Source organism: Trachurus trachurus (assembly GCF_905171665.1).
Source record: "Trachurus trachurus genome assembly, chromosome: 3".
Taxonomy (NCBI): domain Eukaryota; kingdom Metazoa; phylum Chordata; class Actinopteri; order Carangiformes; family Carangidae; genus Trachurus; species Trachurus trachurus.
In genome coordinates, this window is record NC_139893.1 from 34,989,024 (window position 1) to 35,004,684 (window position 15,661).

The 15,661-nt window shown below is 41.0% G+C and overlaps 1 protein-coding gene across 1 annotated transcript in view; it reads right to left on the bottom strand.

Annotated features, from left to right (window-relative positions):
• The window catches only part of ddb1 (damage-specific DNA binding protein 1), a 57,318-nt gene that overhangs the window by 32,564 nt on the left and 9,093 nt on the right, over nucleotides 1-15,661 (bottom strand). Inside the window, exons 7-13 of the mRNA XM_084001676.1 lie at nucleotides 14,862-15,020; nucleotides 11,642-11,725; nucleotides 10,834-10,950; nucleotides 6,909-7,011; nucleotides 6,108-6,183; nucleotides 5,905-6,013; nucleotides 631-809 (exon numbers count right to left, since the gene is read on the bottom strand). Of these exons, the coding sequence (XP_083857802.1) occupies nucleotides 631-809; nucleotides 5,905-6,013; nucleotides 6,108-6,183; nucleotides 6,909-7,011; nucleotides 10,834-10,950; nucleotides 11,642-11,725; nucleotides 14,862-15,020 (827 nt within the window). The remainder of the gene's footprint in view (nucleotides 1-630; nucleotides 810-5,904; nucleotides 6,014-6,107; nucleotides 6,184-6,908; nucleotides 7,012-10,833; nucleotides 10,951-11,641; nucleotides 11,726-14,861; nucleotides 15,021-15,661) is intronic.

The window sequence follows — 15,661 nt, forward strand, 5'->3', positions numbered from 1 at the left end:
CCTTGTTGTAGCAGTAGCTCCCAGTGGCTCTGTTGATGTTTGTGCACATGCACCAGATTTCCTGCAGATGTTCGTTCGTCGTTGTAAACCATTGGATGTAGGATGTAAACACAGAAGAACATCTCGCAGCAAATCTTGTGCAGCCACTGGGAGCTACTACTACAACAAGGCTAAAAACAGAGATCAAATAAATTTTTTCATGTGGCGGCTTCAGGACACTTGGGTCAGTGCGGACGAGCAGTATGGAGGTATTTGGATGTTTCATAGTGCGTGTTTTGGACGATTCAAAAGTGAGCTCTATCCACCGCCATTATATGAAAATCCGTTGCCAGCCGGACCCCCCCTGGAACTTTAAAAGCGTTTTGATAACACTGAAAGTTCTCCAAACCCTCCCTTGGCATGACGGTGAGTAGAAAATTGGTGAATTATCAATTTTAGGTGAAGTATCCCTTTAAAAAAGATAATCACTTTTATAAACTTAATAAACTTTCTCGGCATGTATCAGTTATTTTTGATTTAACTATTACCCATGATTGGCATTCATTCTCTAACAAAATATAACAACAAAAAATGAGCTCCTTATAATGTCGGTGTCAAGAGAGCGTGTGTGTGTGTGTCTGTGTGTCTCACCTAATCTGTTTGAGTTCTCCAGCCAGGATCTGCAGGTAGTAGAGGGCCCGACCCACGGCGAGCACCACCTGTGTGTGGTTGCAGGCGGCCACGCTGATGTTCCTGCCCTGCGGCTCTTTCCATTCACTCACTAACGCCTTGCTGTCCTGGAGCACCAGCCGCACAGAGCCCGACGTGATCTGGAGGAGCACACAGTTTTTCTCCTTTAAAGATTATTTCTGCATTTAATTTTTTGAGAAGTGACAGAGAGGATGATGTGGAGACTGGGAGCTAAAATATGAAGCAGTTCTGAAAGCTAATCCGAGTGGTTCCATGCCAGGAATCGCTGCTGCATTTATTTAAATGCTTTAAAAGAAATTATGATTAATCACAAATATATCTTCCATAATATTTGCATTTTTTCAAGTAGAAATATGGAGAGAATATGATTTTAATGATTGAAAGAAGATTAATTACTTCCATCTTAATCCACAACCACTTAACACTTTAACAAATAGTGCAGATAGAAGATTCTTGACTCCTGAGATAATAACGATCTCAGATAAGCTAACATAGACATTCCTGAGAAGATAAAAGAAATGAATTTGTTTGGAAGGCAAAAACCTTGGCTACAGTGACTTTTCCCTCCAGAAACCATGAAAGAAATATGTATTAGTTTGATCACAAACACAAATGTCAAGAGTAAGGCTGACTGAAAAAGAATTAGTTTCATCCCAAACATCCAAACAGCCCGTGAGTGCTTTCATGACCTATTACTATTTTTACGAAAGTTAATTTGATTGCATCTCCGCTGCACGCGCAGAGAGAGAGGCGTGTGAACACCTGTGTTAAGATGAGAAACACAAATTTAATACTGAAAATTTAATAATATGATGAGGAGAGTCGCAAAGGACTGAATAAGCAAGAGGAGGTTAAAAAAAAAGAAAACAAGAAGAGCAGAAGTAGTCTCATTAACACACTGCACCCAGCAGAAACAAGACACAAAGTATAAACGGAGGTTGCACTGCTAAGGAGCGCATATATTACATTGGTGTAATGAGACACTACAGCAAATATCAATGGCATCCTTGAAAGCAATTATGAGGAGCGATTACATTTCAAAACAAAAAAAATACAGTTTAAATGTCATTCTTTGTTGTGAATTATACAGTATATACTATATATATATATATATATATATATACTGTATATATATATATATATATATATATATATATATAGTTAGATAAAGTTACATGTACCGGTATACTGCATATGATGGCGCCAAGGAACAGAGTTAAAGTTATCAGTCTGTACCAAGTACCAGATTACAAGGTAATTCATGCAATATCTGTGGATACCTTTCACTAAAAAACAAAAGTATCACCTTCATAGTGCCTCTAGAAATCATGAGGGTTCGTCCTCTGAGGACCATGAACCAGCCAACTGACTGACCACTTGGTAGAACAAACACTACAGAAAGAGATTGTTTTGGACTGCATTTAAAGGGACAACGAGGAGTTGTTTCTTTCTTTACTTTCGGTTTCGCGGACGCTGCCCGGCGGGTCCTGGGAATAACGCCGCCGAATCGCCGTTTATGGTCAGAACTACGACGGTACCTGATCGTCTTCCAACCTCCGACTTTAATTCTTGATGAATGAAAACAATCTTGGCAAGACGTCTGTCTTGCGCCGGTCCAAGAATTTCACCGTGCGCGCGGAGGCTCATGGTAAATGTAGTGTGAAAACACTTCACTTTCCAAAACTCCTCGTTGTCCCTTTAATATTTAGATTTGTGTTTTTCCTACTCGCTTATGGGCCTCTATGCATCCGCCTCATTTATTTTCATTATTTTTATTTTTTCAACTCATTTATTTGATTATTTTATCATATTGATTCATTTATACATTTTTTTAATTCATTTTTATTCATTTTCTTCTTTTCTTCCCAGTTTGGCTTGGTGTTTTTTTGTATTGTGATGTAGGATCCCAGGAAGAAGAGTCGCTGCTGAGGCAGTGACTAATGAGGATCCATAATAATAAACTAAACTAAACTACCTATAGCTGGCTGCTACAGCATTGAGCATTGCCAACACTGAGCAGCAGCTTCACCTCCGCCTCCTTCTGAGATCAATATCAGGGCCTTTGTACATGCTCGGTGTTGTTTGCCTCGATGTTAACCCAGCTGCTTCTTTACATTTTCGCTAATTCGTGATGGGTGGAGAGAGGGTAGTTGGCCTGTCTGAGCTTGTTTGCTGGAACCTTCTGCTACCTACTGTTACGTAATGTGAGGTTAATTAGAGCAGCAAAGTTCAAGCAGATACTCTGTGAGTGGGGGCGAAGAGCACTGCAAAAAGCTGCAGAGTCAGACATTTGGGTTTAGGTATACAAGCTTCCTTTTTATACCATTTGATTCGATGTTAGTCTCAAAATATTTTGCACTGTGCATATTGTAGCATATTTTCAGCCCATTAACTGCAGCGTCCCTGACTCTGTCGACCTCAGTGTTTGATACAGCCACTGAAGGCCGAGTAAGGAAAAATCTAACTCAACAGCTTAGGTTCAGTCCCAGTTTAAATACACAACGGTGAACTTGTATTATTTACAGAGCTCTTGTTTTAGGCCCAAAAGCAAGAGCGGTGTGACTTTATATTAGCAAAAATGTAAATAAGTATTCAGTGAGGATAACTCTGACGGGCAAAAGAGTCAAATGTTCTCAAAACACAAGTAGGTCTGTGTTTAAAGGCTGATTGTCATAATAACGCAGAGATTTCTGGTAGAATACCCAGCAGGTTTCATCCTCATTTTCAAAGAGGCCCGGCTTGAAACTTGAATTTAAATGAAGTGCAAAAATATTCATCTCCACCAAGTGTAAAATACATGAGGTCCTTTTACGCTCCTCACATTCACAACTCGCCCTTTCAATCATGTATGAATCAGCTCCAGCAAAGTGTATCTTATTAAACGGAGTAAGGCCACAGTTGAATAATTAATTCTTTTAATTAATTTTGAATCTGTGAAAAGTAGCTGATATTCCTGTTTTCAACTGCTATATACAAATACTGCAAGTCAGCTAATTCTAGGAGAGGGGGCTCAGATATCAAATGAAAGTGATATCAAAGTTTCCCCCAAAGACATGTTGTTAAACTATGTAAAAATACTCAGATTAATACTTTGTTGAACATGATTTTTACATACAAAAGTAAAAAAATAAAACTCTGACAATGGGCAGGAGGCACACCTACACTAATTCCTCTATGCACAATTCTGCTTTACTGGGCGTTCACACCAAAAGCAACCGGAGCGACCGCGGCGACCAGCTGCCATTCATTTTCAATGTACACTGGCGACGAGGAGCGATGAGGAGCGACCGGCGGCGGGAGCGACGCGAGCGACGCGGTGGGAGCGACGCGAGCGATGAAAGTTGGGAGAGATTGAACTTTATGCAAATGAGCAGCGGCGCGACCGCGGCGACAGCCAATAGCGGACTGGGATTCCCACAGCCGGAGAAATTGAGAGAGCCTGAATGGACACATCTGCAGCACATCTTGAAAGTCCCGCCCCTTTGGTCGCTTGGTGCAAGGGCCTGCTAGAGCTGGCAAGCGACGCGATAGGAGCGGCCAGGGCGACTACAGGCGATTTAATCGCTTTCGGTGTGAACGCACAGTTAGGCCTTCATGTCCCGCCCATCGACGCTGCCTGAGTGAAGGAAGCCGTTCTTATCAAGACGGTTAGTGTTGGAGGAAACATTCAGTCGCACACCTGAGCCTCAGTTAGACAGACACTGACTCACATTAGCGTCTGTTGTGCACAATAATCAGTGACCAGCAGACATATCACAGCGGTTGGCACAGGCAGCATCTTTTATTTACTTGTGTGGTTTTGTCAGCGCTCGGTTCACACCGGCTGAAGCAGCATTAGTGGTTGTGCTACAGCAAACTCTGAACTGACAAGGTGTCAGACTTCTCTCATCTGAGAGCATCTGTAAACCAACCGAGACATGTTCTCATGAAGCATGAGTCAGCTAACTCTGGACAATTGTTAGACAACTGTTAGACGTCTTGGCCTGTATTATACAACATTTTCTACATAAACATACATTTTCTATTTTTGTTTACTTTTCAATAAGTTATTTCAATTAATTTTTTGTAATTAATTTTTTATATTTTCCTATTCAGCAGTTTTTGTTCTCATAAATTAGATCTGTCTTGATTTTCGATAAAAAAGCACTTCATATATTCCCGATTTGTTGAGTCTGAGGATAATCTGACCCTCAAACATGAAACTCACAACCACCTGTGTGGACTAGAGGTTAGATTCTCCACCCGAGTCCAAGGCCAGCTCGACCTGGCTCCATGCCTCAGGCCAGGCTCCCCTCTGGTGCAGGCTGGGCCAGATCCAGTCTAGGACCTAAGCTATTTTGTGATAATATGAAATTAAGTATTAAGTATTAAGGACGTAACCTTAAAGAGGAACTATGAAAGATTTTTAGTTTAACTATGCTACATTTTTATCTTAATTAAACAGCTTCAGAGTAATTGTGATGATTAAATAAATGACTTGTAACTTGTTACAGGGAGAATGGAGGCTCTCTGACTTCCACCTAGTGTCTCTTTGCTGGAAACCAACCATGCAACGCGGCCCATAATGCGTAATCTCTTCTTTATGACAGATAAATATACACATTGTAACATATGATGAATAACATTATCCACGCTTTTCGCCGGCTTTCATTGATAACAAATGCACATGGCTGGGAGGAGGGTTAGCAAAACAGCGGAAAAGCGACCAGACTTGCATAGTTCCCCTTTAAACTTTGATTGATGCACAACGAGGTTGCACAGTTACAGAGTTATAAATCGCAGCACTGAGCACACGGCCCGTCTCTTCAGAGCTGTGCTCATTAAGATTCATCTGATCAGATTTCTGTCATTGAAAGAGCTCAGAATGGCAGTAAATAATAAAACTTGAATCATAACAGCCAACTTATTAAAAAACTGTCAGGTTTAAATTATGCCTATAAATCCAGTTAACAGGCCTGGGTGGGATTGGAGAGAATGTGAGAGGTCGGGCTGGAACTTTTGGGGCGCAAATCTAAGCTCTAGTGTGGACTCTGTAGAAAGCCTGCTCCTCCTTGTGATGGGATAGAAAAAAGAAAAAAGATCCACTCAGATCCAAACCATCAGTTCCTGCTTCTACGGTGGGCTGATATTTTTTCCTACTTCTTGTGAAAAGGGCAGCACATGAACTCAAAACATACAACTGAAGTGTGTGTGTGTGTTTGTGTGTGTACTAACTTGAATGAGCTGCTGGTGTGCGACGTTGCCACAGTAAAATGTCTGTTGGTTGTCCACAAAGCCTGGAAGTTCGGTTTCCTCCACCTCCTCTCCACTCAGCATCAGCACTCTGGGGGGAACACACGTCTCTTTAGATAAGATAGCAACACTCAAAATTGACTCGGCACTTATCTGGCATGCTGCACTTGCAAAACAACACCCACCGTGTCTGACCCACGAAAGACAGCACCAGCATGTCATCTGTCTCTCTGCCTGCCTCGGAGCGCAGCGGCCACAGACCTTGAGGAAGGGATTGGAGGAAGAGGTGCGTTAAGAGAGAGAGACAGGATGAAGAAATACAATATCTAGCCAGTAATCAAGCTTCAAGATCTTTAACTACTCCACCTGTCAAATGTTAACATGTCGGGAGGATGTACAGGTTACAGATGCCTCCCAGAGAGCCATTGACCAGTTAAGTGAATAATTGCCTCTCATCAAGAGGCCAGGAGAGAAGGCAGCGGCTCAGACATTTAGGGCAGAGCTGGTCAATAAACAGCTGAAGCCTAACAAGCACAAGAAGACCTTAACTGCCTGCTGCGTCTCACTTCACCATCAGAGAACGGTCGAGGGATGGGGAGATTCATTTTCTGGGATTAAGAGGCGTCTGCCTGCCATTGTTAAAACCTGACCAGATTCTTCAGTTTGGCACTTTGGCTGTTTGCAGACACTGCAGAACTTTTTGGTTTGGTTTGCTAAATGAAAACAAATGTTTAACCTAAGGCTAACACTTGTATTTTTCCCAAAACCTTGAGTCAGGACCTGTGACACGTGAGCCATCTGCTCACATTCACATGCTGAGCTTGGAGAGAAGCAACAGCTGGCGTCTCAGCCAGGTGATGAGAACAGATGTGCAAGTAGGAAATTGAGTCAGTCACGAACTAAGGTCCAGATAAAGTCAAGCCTTGAGGGGGGTGGCGGTATAGGAGACACACACACACACACACATATACAGAGAACACACAAACCTTTAATTCCCGGCAGGTCAATGCTGGCATGTTCGTGAATCCCAATGCCGTTGCGGATAATCCGAAGAGAGCCCTCTTTGAACGCACCTGAGCACGTCACCAGCTAAAAGCAGCAAAGAGACATAAAGACATGAACTGAGATATGCGTAAGACTTTTCTTTTTTTTTACCCTTTTAAAGGGTGATAAGAAGTTGATCCTTTTTAATATTTTCCTATCTATTCTATTCTTGTGATACCTCCCACCTCCTCCTTTTTTCTTTCTTGGTAGTTCAAACCTTATTATGTATTTTAACCCACCATTCAAATCTGTAACAATAACACTGTACACAATTATAGTGCTCATTATTTTCTAATTAGTCCCCAATTACTGCTGTGAAATTAACTCTGCAACACTGCTAACAGGAAGTTCAGTGAGATAAGTCTCATAGCCACTGTGTTTAACGTGTCTAACTCCCACTTAACTGTGTGTAGTAGTAATTATCATATTACAGGTCCAGTGGTGGCGTTAGAAAACAAGAGCAGTAACGTTACACCTTGTGAACACAGATACTATTTGCTATTTATTTGTGAGTGTTCATAAGTGGTGAGTGAGGTTTCTTGCCGGGAGGGGAGTTTTGGTGGGGTGGGGTGTTGTGTTTACAAGACAAGAGGATACACTACATCCACTAAGAAGAGTTGCATCCTCGGGGTAGAGTGGAGGCTACAGTGGGTTGCTATGGTAACGATGCCAACATCAGCACAAGAGAGGAAGTTATCATTGAACTTCCTTTCCACTCTGGAGACAGTTCTTAGAAAAACTACAACATTTTGCACAACAACTTTTATTTTGTATTTTGGAGCATATATCTATCTTTATTCTGTTCTATTTTATTCTTCTAATATAAATCCAAAATCATTTTTTAATTTATTCTATTTTATTTTATCTTATATTATTTAAATGTTTATTCTATAGGAATAGGAATAGGAATTTATTTATTTAAAACAAGGACAAAAAACATGAATCGAATCCCGCGTCGGGCAGCCCTTTCCTGCCTCCCCATTTCCTGTCTCTATCTCCACTGTAGCCTACTATCGATTAAATAAAAAGCCCCCCCCAATTTTTTTTTTTTTAAATACAAATTTGTACTATTTATAATATAACCTCTTGCCTAGAATCACGTATCTCGCCTTACTTAAGTAATTATAATATAACCACTGTCAGAATCATGTACCTCTTGGGAACAATACTGTTTATGAGTGTATGTGTACCTTTGTATCAGTGTGTGGGTGCTTGTGTGTGGAATAGGTCGATGACTGCGTGTAGCAATGGATGGCTAGTAAAGGGTGCGGGGTGATCTTGTGATTATGCGGGTGTGGGGGGATGTGGGAGGGTAAGGTGGGGGGGGTTGTGGGATAGAGAATGCTGTTGATTGCTTGGGTCCCGTATTTATAAGCAGTTTCTGCTTCCTTGGGGTTCCCTTTCATGTACATCTGTCGAAATTGCTCATCTGTAAGACTTTTTTTTTTCTTGCTAAGTACATGAATAAAATATCTGAATCTGAATCTGAAAAAAACATTAATCTCATGAGACAAGAGAAGATGCCTTGAGCCAGGTTGTAGCAACATTTGCTAATTTCAACCTGTAGTCCCTGGGCAGGTAAGAACAGATAACAATATTAAGTGTGTTGAAATATGAGAGATAAAAGTGATATGATCTGCACAATACACCTTAGATGAACAGATCGCTACCTTTTACTATTTTTTGTACCTTTGCGTCACCTGCACCTGACAACACGTCAAGTTCCTTGTGCTGTAAACTGACCGTTACTGCTCTTGGCAATAAAACATTTCTGATTCTGATTCTGATTCTGATTCTGGAAAAAAGGAATGAATTAAGTTTTTTGCTGAAACGTGTTATGTTTCTACAAGTAAACAGCGGCTACATAGCATTAGCAAAACTCCCAAATTCTCAATGGTCTTGCTTCGACTAGATATTGTCAGATAATTAATTAGTTATAGCAGTGAGCATCATGGCAGCAGAGATAACTGCTGTGGTTCTGTTCAATTTAAGAGCCAATATCAGTTCATAGTAGAGCTGGTCTGAGATTGCCAGCACAAACATGACAACAGTGTTGAGATCCAGCACCCCGAGGGTAAATCATTCTGGTGTCTGTACAGTCTGGCTGGAGAGCACCAGAATGTGATTTATTCATCCAGTCATGGTACACTAACAGGATTAATACTAGAGCCCATAATAATCTCAGCCCCTACCACCTGCCACCCGGCACCTTCATCCTAATGGAAATAACCACTGCAAACCTGGCAACCCACTTAACTCCCCCGAGCTTGTTCCGACATGCCCCCACACGCTCAGCCACGTCCTCATGGGACTCGCCCAGTCCCCATCATCTGCACAAATGAGGCTCATGTATTTGTTATTTATGCAGGTTGTATCAATCATAAACCAACGCATGCTTCGCAGTTGCACATTCATAAACACGATTGTTATTTTTCCCCCATTCTTGGCGTAGCCTCCATGCTTTCTCTGCGGTTTATGTTCTGGGCTATATTTTGCCCTGCGGCCTCCACTGTTTTAAACTGTCTTGGAACGAGTCTCCACCAATTAACCAGGTCAAATGCTCAGCGGACTTCTCACCAAATGGCAAATTGAAACAATTGCGATTGAATTGGACGGAGTGTGTGGCTAAATGCAGTGGGTGACTGGGCCGTGTGCTGGTTGGTCTGTCTGTATCCAGGCTCTGGCTCGGCGCTCTGGTGGACCGCTGCCTTTGGAACCACATCAACTACCCCGAGGCCTGGTCTCAAACCCTGCCAACAAAACCTTCTGTACTGCATCTCTCCATACTTCGCTGTTTTCATCTCCCTCTGCCTCAGTGGTTCCTCACAAAGGAGGACAAATATTCACATCAAAAAACTGGTTTTGTAAATCTATATTTCTGGAGCATTATGTCAAAGAAAGTGCCAAAAACAGACAACCTGGATCTGCAGCTGGTTGCCGTTTTAAGAAATAACATTTTGATATTTTAGGGAGAAAAAAGACAACAAACTGTTTTCTTAGAACTGAGTACAAACGTCAAATTTTGTCCTCTTGTTCCCTTTTAACATTCAGAATGGGTTATATCACATTATATTTCAAAAACAAACTCTTTGACAATGGCTGAGGTTTAACAAAGTCAAGTACACGGTGCTAAAGATGATGGACTGTTAGGATACGTGCAGACAGGGAACAAATCTTCGCTGTCACTTTTCATGGCCGTAAATATTATTAGAGGAAATGCCACGCACAGTAATCTGACTTTCTGCAACGGAAAAAGAAAGGCAATTTAAGTCTGTGTGCGACAGATGCATTTTAATGTCGGGTATAATTGCAGCCCAGCTAAATTATATCTGGACGCGATTGGAATACCGTACGTGTGTTAATACAAGGTGACCAGAGGGCAGCGGCAACTAAAAAAAATTAGAATAGACAAAAGAAGTAGACCCAGTCTGACTTTAAAATAAGATACAGGAAGCCCTGTATCTGATTCAGCAAGAATCTCCTGAATATACTGTACTCAAGCCAGCGGCAGGTTTGTGCTGTAGTGTGTAGCATGCTTAATTCTGCTGACAAAAAAAAAAAAAAAAACACAGTTAACACGACTCAAGGAGCTAGCTGCGATGATGCTATAAGCCCAGACTCCCTGAAGGCTGTGACAAAGAGGATGATGAAGAGGAAAACACAGACCATAAGCTACAGTGTGTACCCAGCCACTGTTACGGAGGTTTTCGGTAATAACCATGTTATGTCTACATCTTCTGTTGAATGCCCCAAAGACAGCTCTAACTATATGTGTACGATTTTGCATTTTATTATGCAACTGTGACGTTTTGGCAAACTAACTGATTTGTAGGGGATTAAAGAACTGGGTTTGTTTGTTTTCTTTACCTGACCCTGGCCTTGTCTCTCCAGGTCCACCACACACATGTCCACTATGGGCCCCAGGTTGGTGAACGTCTCCATCACCGCCACGTACGAGCCCTGGTCGTTGCTGTCCACGTTGAGCTGCAGAGAAACAAGCAGAACCCCGTTGACAAGTCAATAAGAACTGGCCACAGTGCATGATGCAGTGTTTTTCAACCTTGGGGTCGGGACCCCATGTGGGGTCGCCTGGAATTCAAATTGGGTCGCCTGAAATGTCTAGTAATTGATTAAAAAAAATTACTGATGAAAATATTTTTTCAACAAATTATTATTCTTTTTAGAATTAATATTAAAAACACCACACACAATCTTAAACAAGCTGCTCCGAGAGGATATCATGACTCAGAGAGATACTGACAGTTACTGTCTACAGTATAAATGGCAGAAAATTGAAGGAAAGGCGGAAACATAATTTTGTGTAATATAATGCTTTTTGTCCAGATTTACAGAAGTGAAATAAATATATATATATATATATTTAAAAAATCACAACAGGTAAAAAATGACATTTTATTTTACATAAGTATATCTGATTTGTTTGTATCCTTTGTTGCAAGGGCAAGACAATTTAACAAAATGTTATCACAATTGGAATGTGGCCATATTTTGTTTTTATAAAAAAAGGTAATATGTATCTCATTCTCAACAGACCATAAACAAAGCATTGTGGCTCTACTTAGATGCATGGCAAATTGTTCGTCCCTATTTATTTCTCAACGTTACATCCTTGAACTCTTTGATCACTGAAGAAATGTCAAACTTTGCTGCTTACCTTCACTAACTGGGAGTCACCCAGTCTGGAGCCCACAAAGACCACACCGTTGTCCAAGTAGGTCAAGCACTCAGCAATAGACGTCTGTCAATGGAGAAGAAAACAAAAACTTAGGCCGTGTACAACTGCAGATTATTTAGTTTTGATCAATACACTGACTGAATACCTGATGAATCATTTTGGTAAGAAAATGTCACAGTTCAAAATGTCACAGAGCACATGCATGGGGACATCAATACAACAATTAGCACAAATATGTTCAATAATTTTCATAAACAAATTGAAATGATCTATGTAAAAATGACAAAGCTAAACTTTGTCCAAATAAATGAGCAGTTATGAAACATCACTCTAGGCTCTGGTTATTTCAGATGCTACTTATTTTCAACCACATCTGGCAAATTATTAACATTTAAACATTATTATAGTTATCTGCAGCCAGACTTGCACAACAGCTGACCAAAACAAAATAAAGGCCACCAAGAACTCTTTTCAGCTAAACTGAAACATAAATGAAACGATTATCGCAGATGAAGGTAGTTATGCACAATTATGCTGTTGGAAAAATAAAGGTCAACAAATAAGAAAATGACTTTGCTGTTGTTTTGTATTGTCATTTCAGTTGGAAAGGTTTCAAGTCATCTGTAAACGGACACGAGTGACAATAATGTCTGACATAAAGGACTCACTGTCATCAGATGAACTCATTTTCTGAGGTATTTTTATACACAAAGTTTTCCTGTCGAACATTTTAATGTGGAGTCTCTGCTTGCTGTCGACTGGGCAGAGAGGTCCCAATAATCAAATCTAGACTGATCTGAAAAGCAATCTGCCTCTAGGTCAACAGAGCTACCTGACTTGATAGTCTGCAGAGTGATGCCAGAGCTAGAGACAAAGAAAGCATTTTACCTTTCTAAACTCATTGGAAAGTCATTAGAGGAAGGTGCCGAGAGCCAAAAGCTGTCTGCCTTTAACATGAGCGTTCGCTTCAAGCGCAGAATTGATATACAGTGACTGTCTAAATCAACTTTAAAGGGATAAGTGACACCCTGGCGAGCAGGCAACAAAGGAGTGGGATCATTTTTTCTCATCCTCTCCACAAGTAACAGACTGATCCATTAGCTCCTGTCAGGGCTATAAACCATTAACAAGTCAATGTTAACAAAGTGGGTATTGAGAGCAAAAGGCAGCAGGAGGAAAATCAACAAGCAACATAAAGGGTGGTTGAGCCAGGTACAGAGGAACAGACTGGAGCGCTGCCAGAGGACAGGCAGGTGGATAAACAGAGTGAAGACAGGCAGAAATGAAGCCACTGACCGTTTCAACAGCGATGTGGAGAAACCATAGAGAGGGCAGTCTATATGACAAAAGCCCTGAGATAACTTAACTATATACAATACATTTGATTTGACATTTTAATTCCACACTATCCCATCATATACACTGATCTTAATTACAGCATATTTTAATGAGTTTTCACAGTCGACTGTAAACATACAGTGAATTATTGGACTGGATTTTAGCCCAAACATTCTGTTAACGGTTATTAATATTTAAAACGATGATCACAACATCCATTCATGTTCCCATGCCTGCTTTGTAAAGCAAAACAATATTATAAACTGTATTGGTAAATGACAACAATTAATTAGTAAAAGTAAAAGCAATTCAAAATTTAAATAAGGAATATTATTGTAATACTCCTCATTAACCAACAGACACGTTTCTTCTTTAAAGGGACAGTTCAACAGTTTTGGCAAATTGGCCCATTGCCATAATCGCTATAGTTTGAGCAGTAGGTTCGTGCAAGCTATTTTTAGAACAGCGGAGCAGAGCCGTGAGTTGCTCAGAGCTACGCTACGGAGGTTCATGGAATTTCTTGGTTTCCCTCATCAAACGCATCAAATACACAATCCAACAACTCCAAAACACTCTTGTGGACAAGTTGTGACCTGCACATTCACCACGCTATGACGGAATGTTATGACGTTGTTGTCGAGGCAAATGCAGAGTCTGCTTGCCGAAAAACTGCCCCTGACGGGAACGTGCATGAGCAGCTTTGCATGAAAAGCAACTCTGTCTCGTTCCATTCCGTTATTATCTCATAGCGTGGTGATTGTGCAGGTCACAACTTGTCCACCAGAGCGTTTTGGAGTTGTTGGATTGTGTATTTGATGAGTTTGATGAGGGAAACCAAGAAATCCCATGAGCCTCCGTAGCGTAGCTCTGAGCAGCTTGCGGCTCTGCTCCGCCGTTCTAAAAATAGCTTGCACCGACAATTAAAGGTAACAAACCTACTGCTATGACTATAGGGATCATGCCAATGGGCCAATTTGCCAAAATGTTGAACTATCCCTTTAAGAAACTGTGAGTACAGAGCTGAATGTTGATTTCCACTCCACTCTAACGCTTGTTTAGGCTGCATCTTTCCTCTGCTGAAAGAGACAGGCAGTCTCTAGTGACATGCTTAACATCATGAAGGATAATAAATTAATGACAGAATAACAAAAAGAAAACCATGAATAAAATGAATGATGTGCTTGTACATCATACAAAGTATATCCCTGCAAGAAATCCCATGACATTGTGATTTGTTTTGCATTACTGGTCAATGGCAAAAAAAAACAACTAAGAGTTCTGGGACATTTTAAACTGTTAAGTTAGAGTATGAGACCGAGGCTGCATGTTCTCGTAAGTCACAGGCTGTTACTTTGACGACGCAGCCTGTCTGAGTGAGTGTCGCAGTGCATCTTATGAGATGGCTCTGCTGTAAAATGTAAATTAAGATAACTCACTAATTAATTCACTCATTCAGTACATAAACATCTGTGTGGCACTTTGAATGGACTTTGTGATGTTTAATGCTTCATCATCAAGTTGCTGCCAATGGTGTTTTCCAGAGCTGATTGTCTAATGAGGATGTCCCCTGTCTGTGCAATCAGTGCAACTCTTAATGTGTTTTGTTATCAATTACTTCGCTAGCACTTGTCAAACACCGTGGACAACTCCCAGCTCTCTATTCGGCAGGACGCAACCAATACAGATAAACACATTACTCTGTCATCGGGCTTGAATTGTTTGGAAGCGGAGGCTAGCGTAGCGGTCGTAAAATATACGAGCACGGCGAGTCGAAATGTGTTAATCAAAACTATTTCAAGTACGTGGCTGGACTTAAGTGAGTGATGTGTTGGGCAACAACAGAGTAAAACAGATAGAGGACCTCTCCCAGCAGCTCCACGTGGAGGTCTTTGAGCGCCACCGTGCCGTCCATGAGCTCCTCCTTCTCCAAGAGCAGCATGAACAGACGTCCCTCCATGTCCCCCAGCAGGTAGCGCGAGCCGTTGGGGTCCACCCGGTTGTGGCAGACGATGGTGCTTTGCTGTAAATTGAGAGTGGAACACATGCAAACAATTAAAAAGCCTGAAAAATCTCCTCCAGTAGCAAAAAAAGAAGAAGTTTTTTTAATATTCACCTCATGCTTTATATAAGAACTGTGTTGTGCCACAGGGAACTGTCTTCAGTATGTTTGTTTTATCAAGTCTCATTATGAAAACATACCCTTGGTACAATTTGAAACTACACACTCTTCATGCCTCTATTGCCTGACAAGATTAAGTCAGCCAGCCAACCTGTCAGGAGCCTGTGGACGCTATGAGAGCGTGAATAAGAAGCTAAAGATACAGAGGAAAGGATTCAAACAAGCACGCTCCACTAAAACCTGAAAGTCAATAAGAACAGCTGGAGTTTGACTTGTACTAGATTTTTGATGCTGCTATTTGTTTTGATACTGAATTTTTCAAGAAAAAATATCTGATACAAAGCCACATATTGATTTTGAAGTCCATTAATTCTGTTAAATAAGAGATAAGTGCAAAACCAGACATCTTCAGAAACCTCAAGGTAGTGCTCTCTGGAGGACACATGCATCAGCATCAGCAACACCGTTCCTAATTTATCTGAAAGAAATCTTTGGTAAGTGATCGCTGCAATATTAATATTATTTACTGACTCGTTTACTGA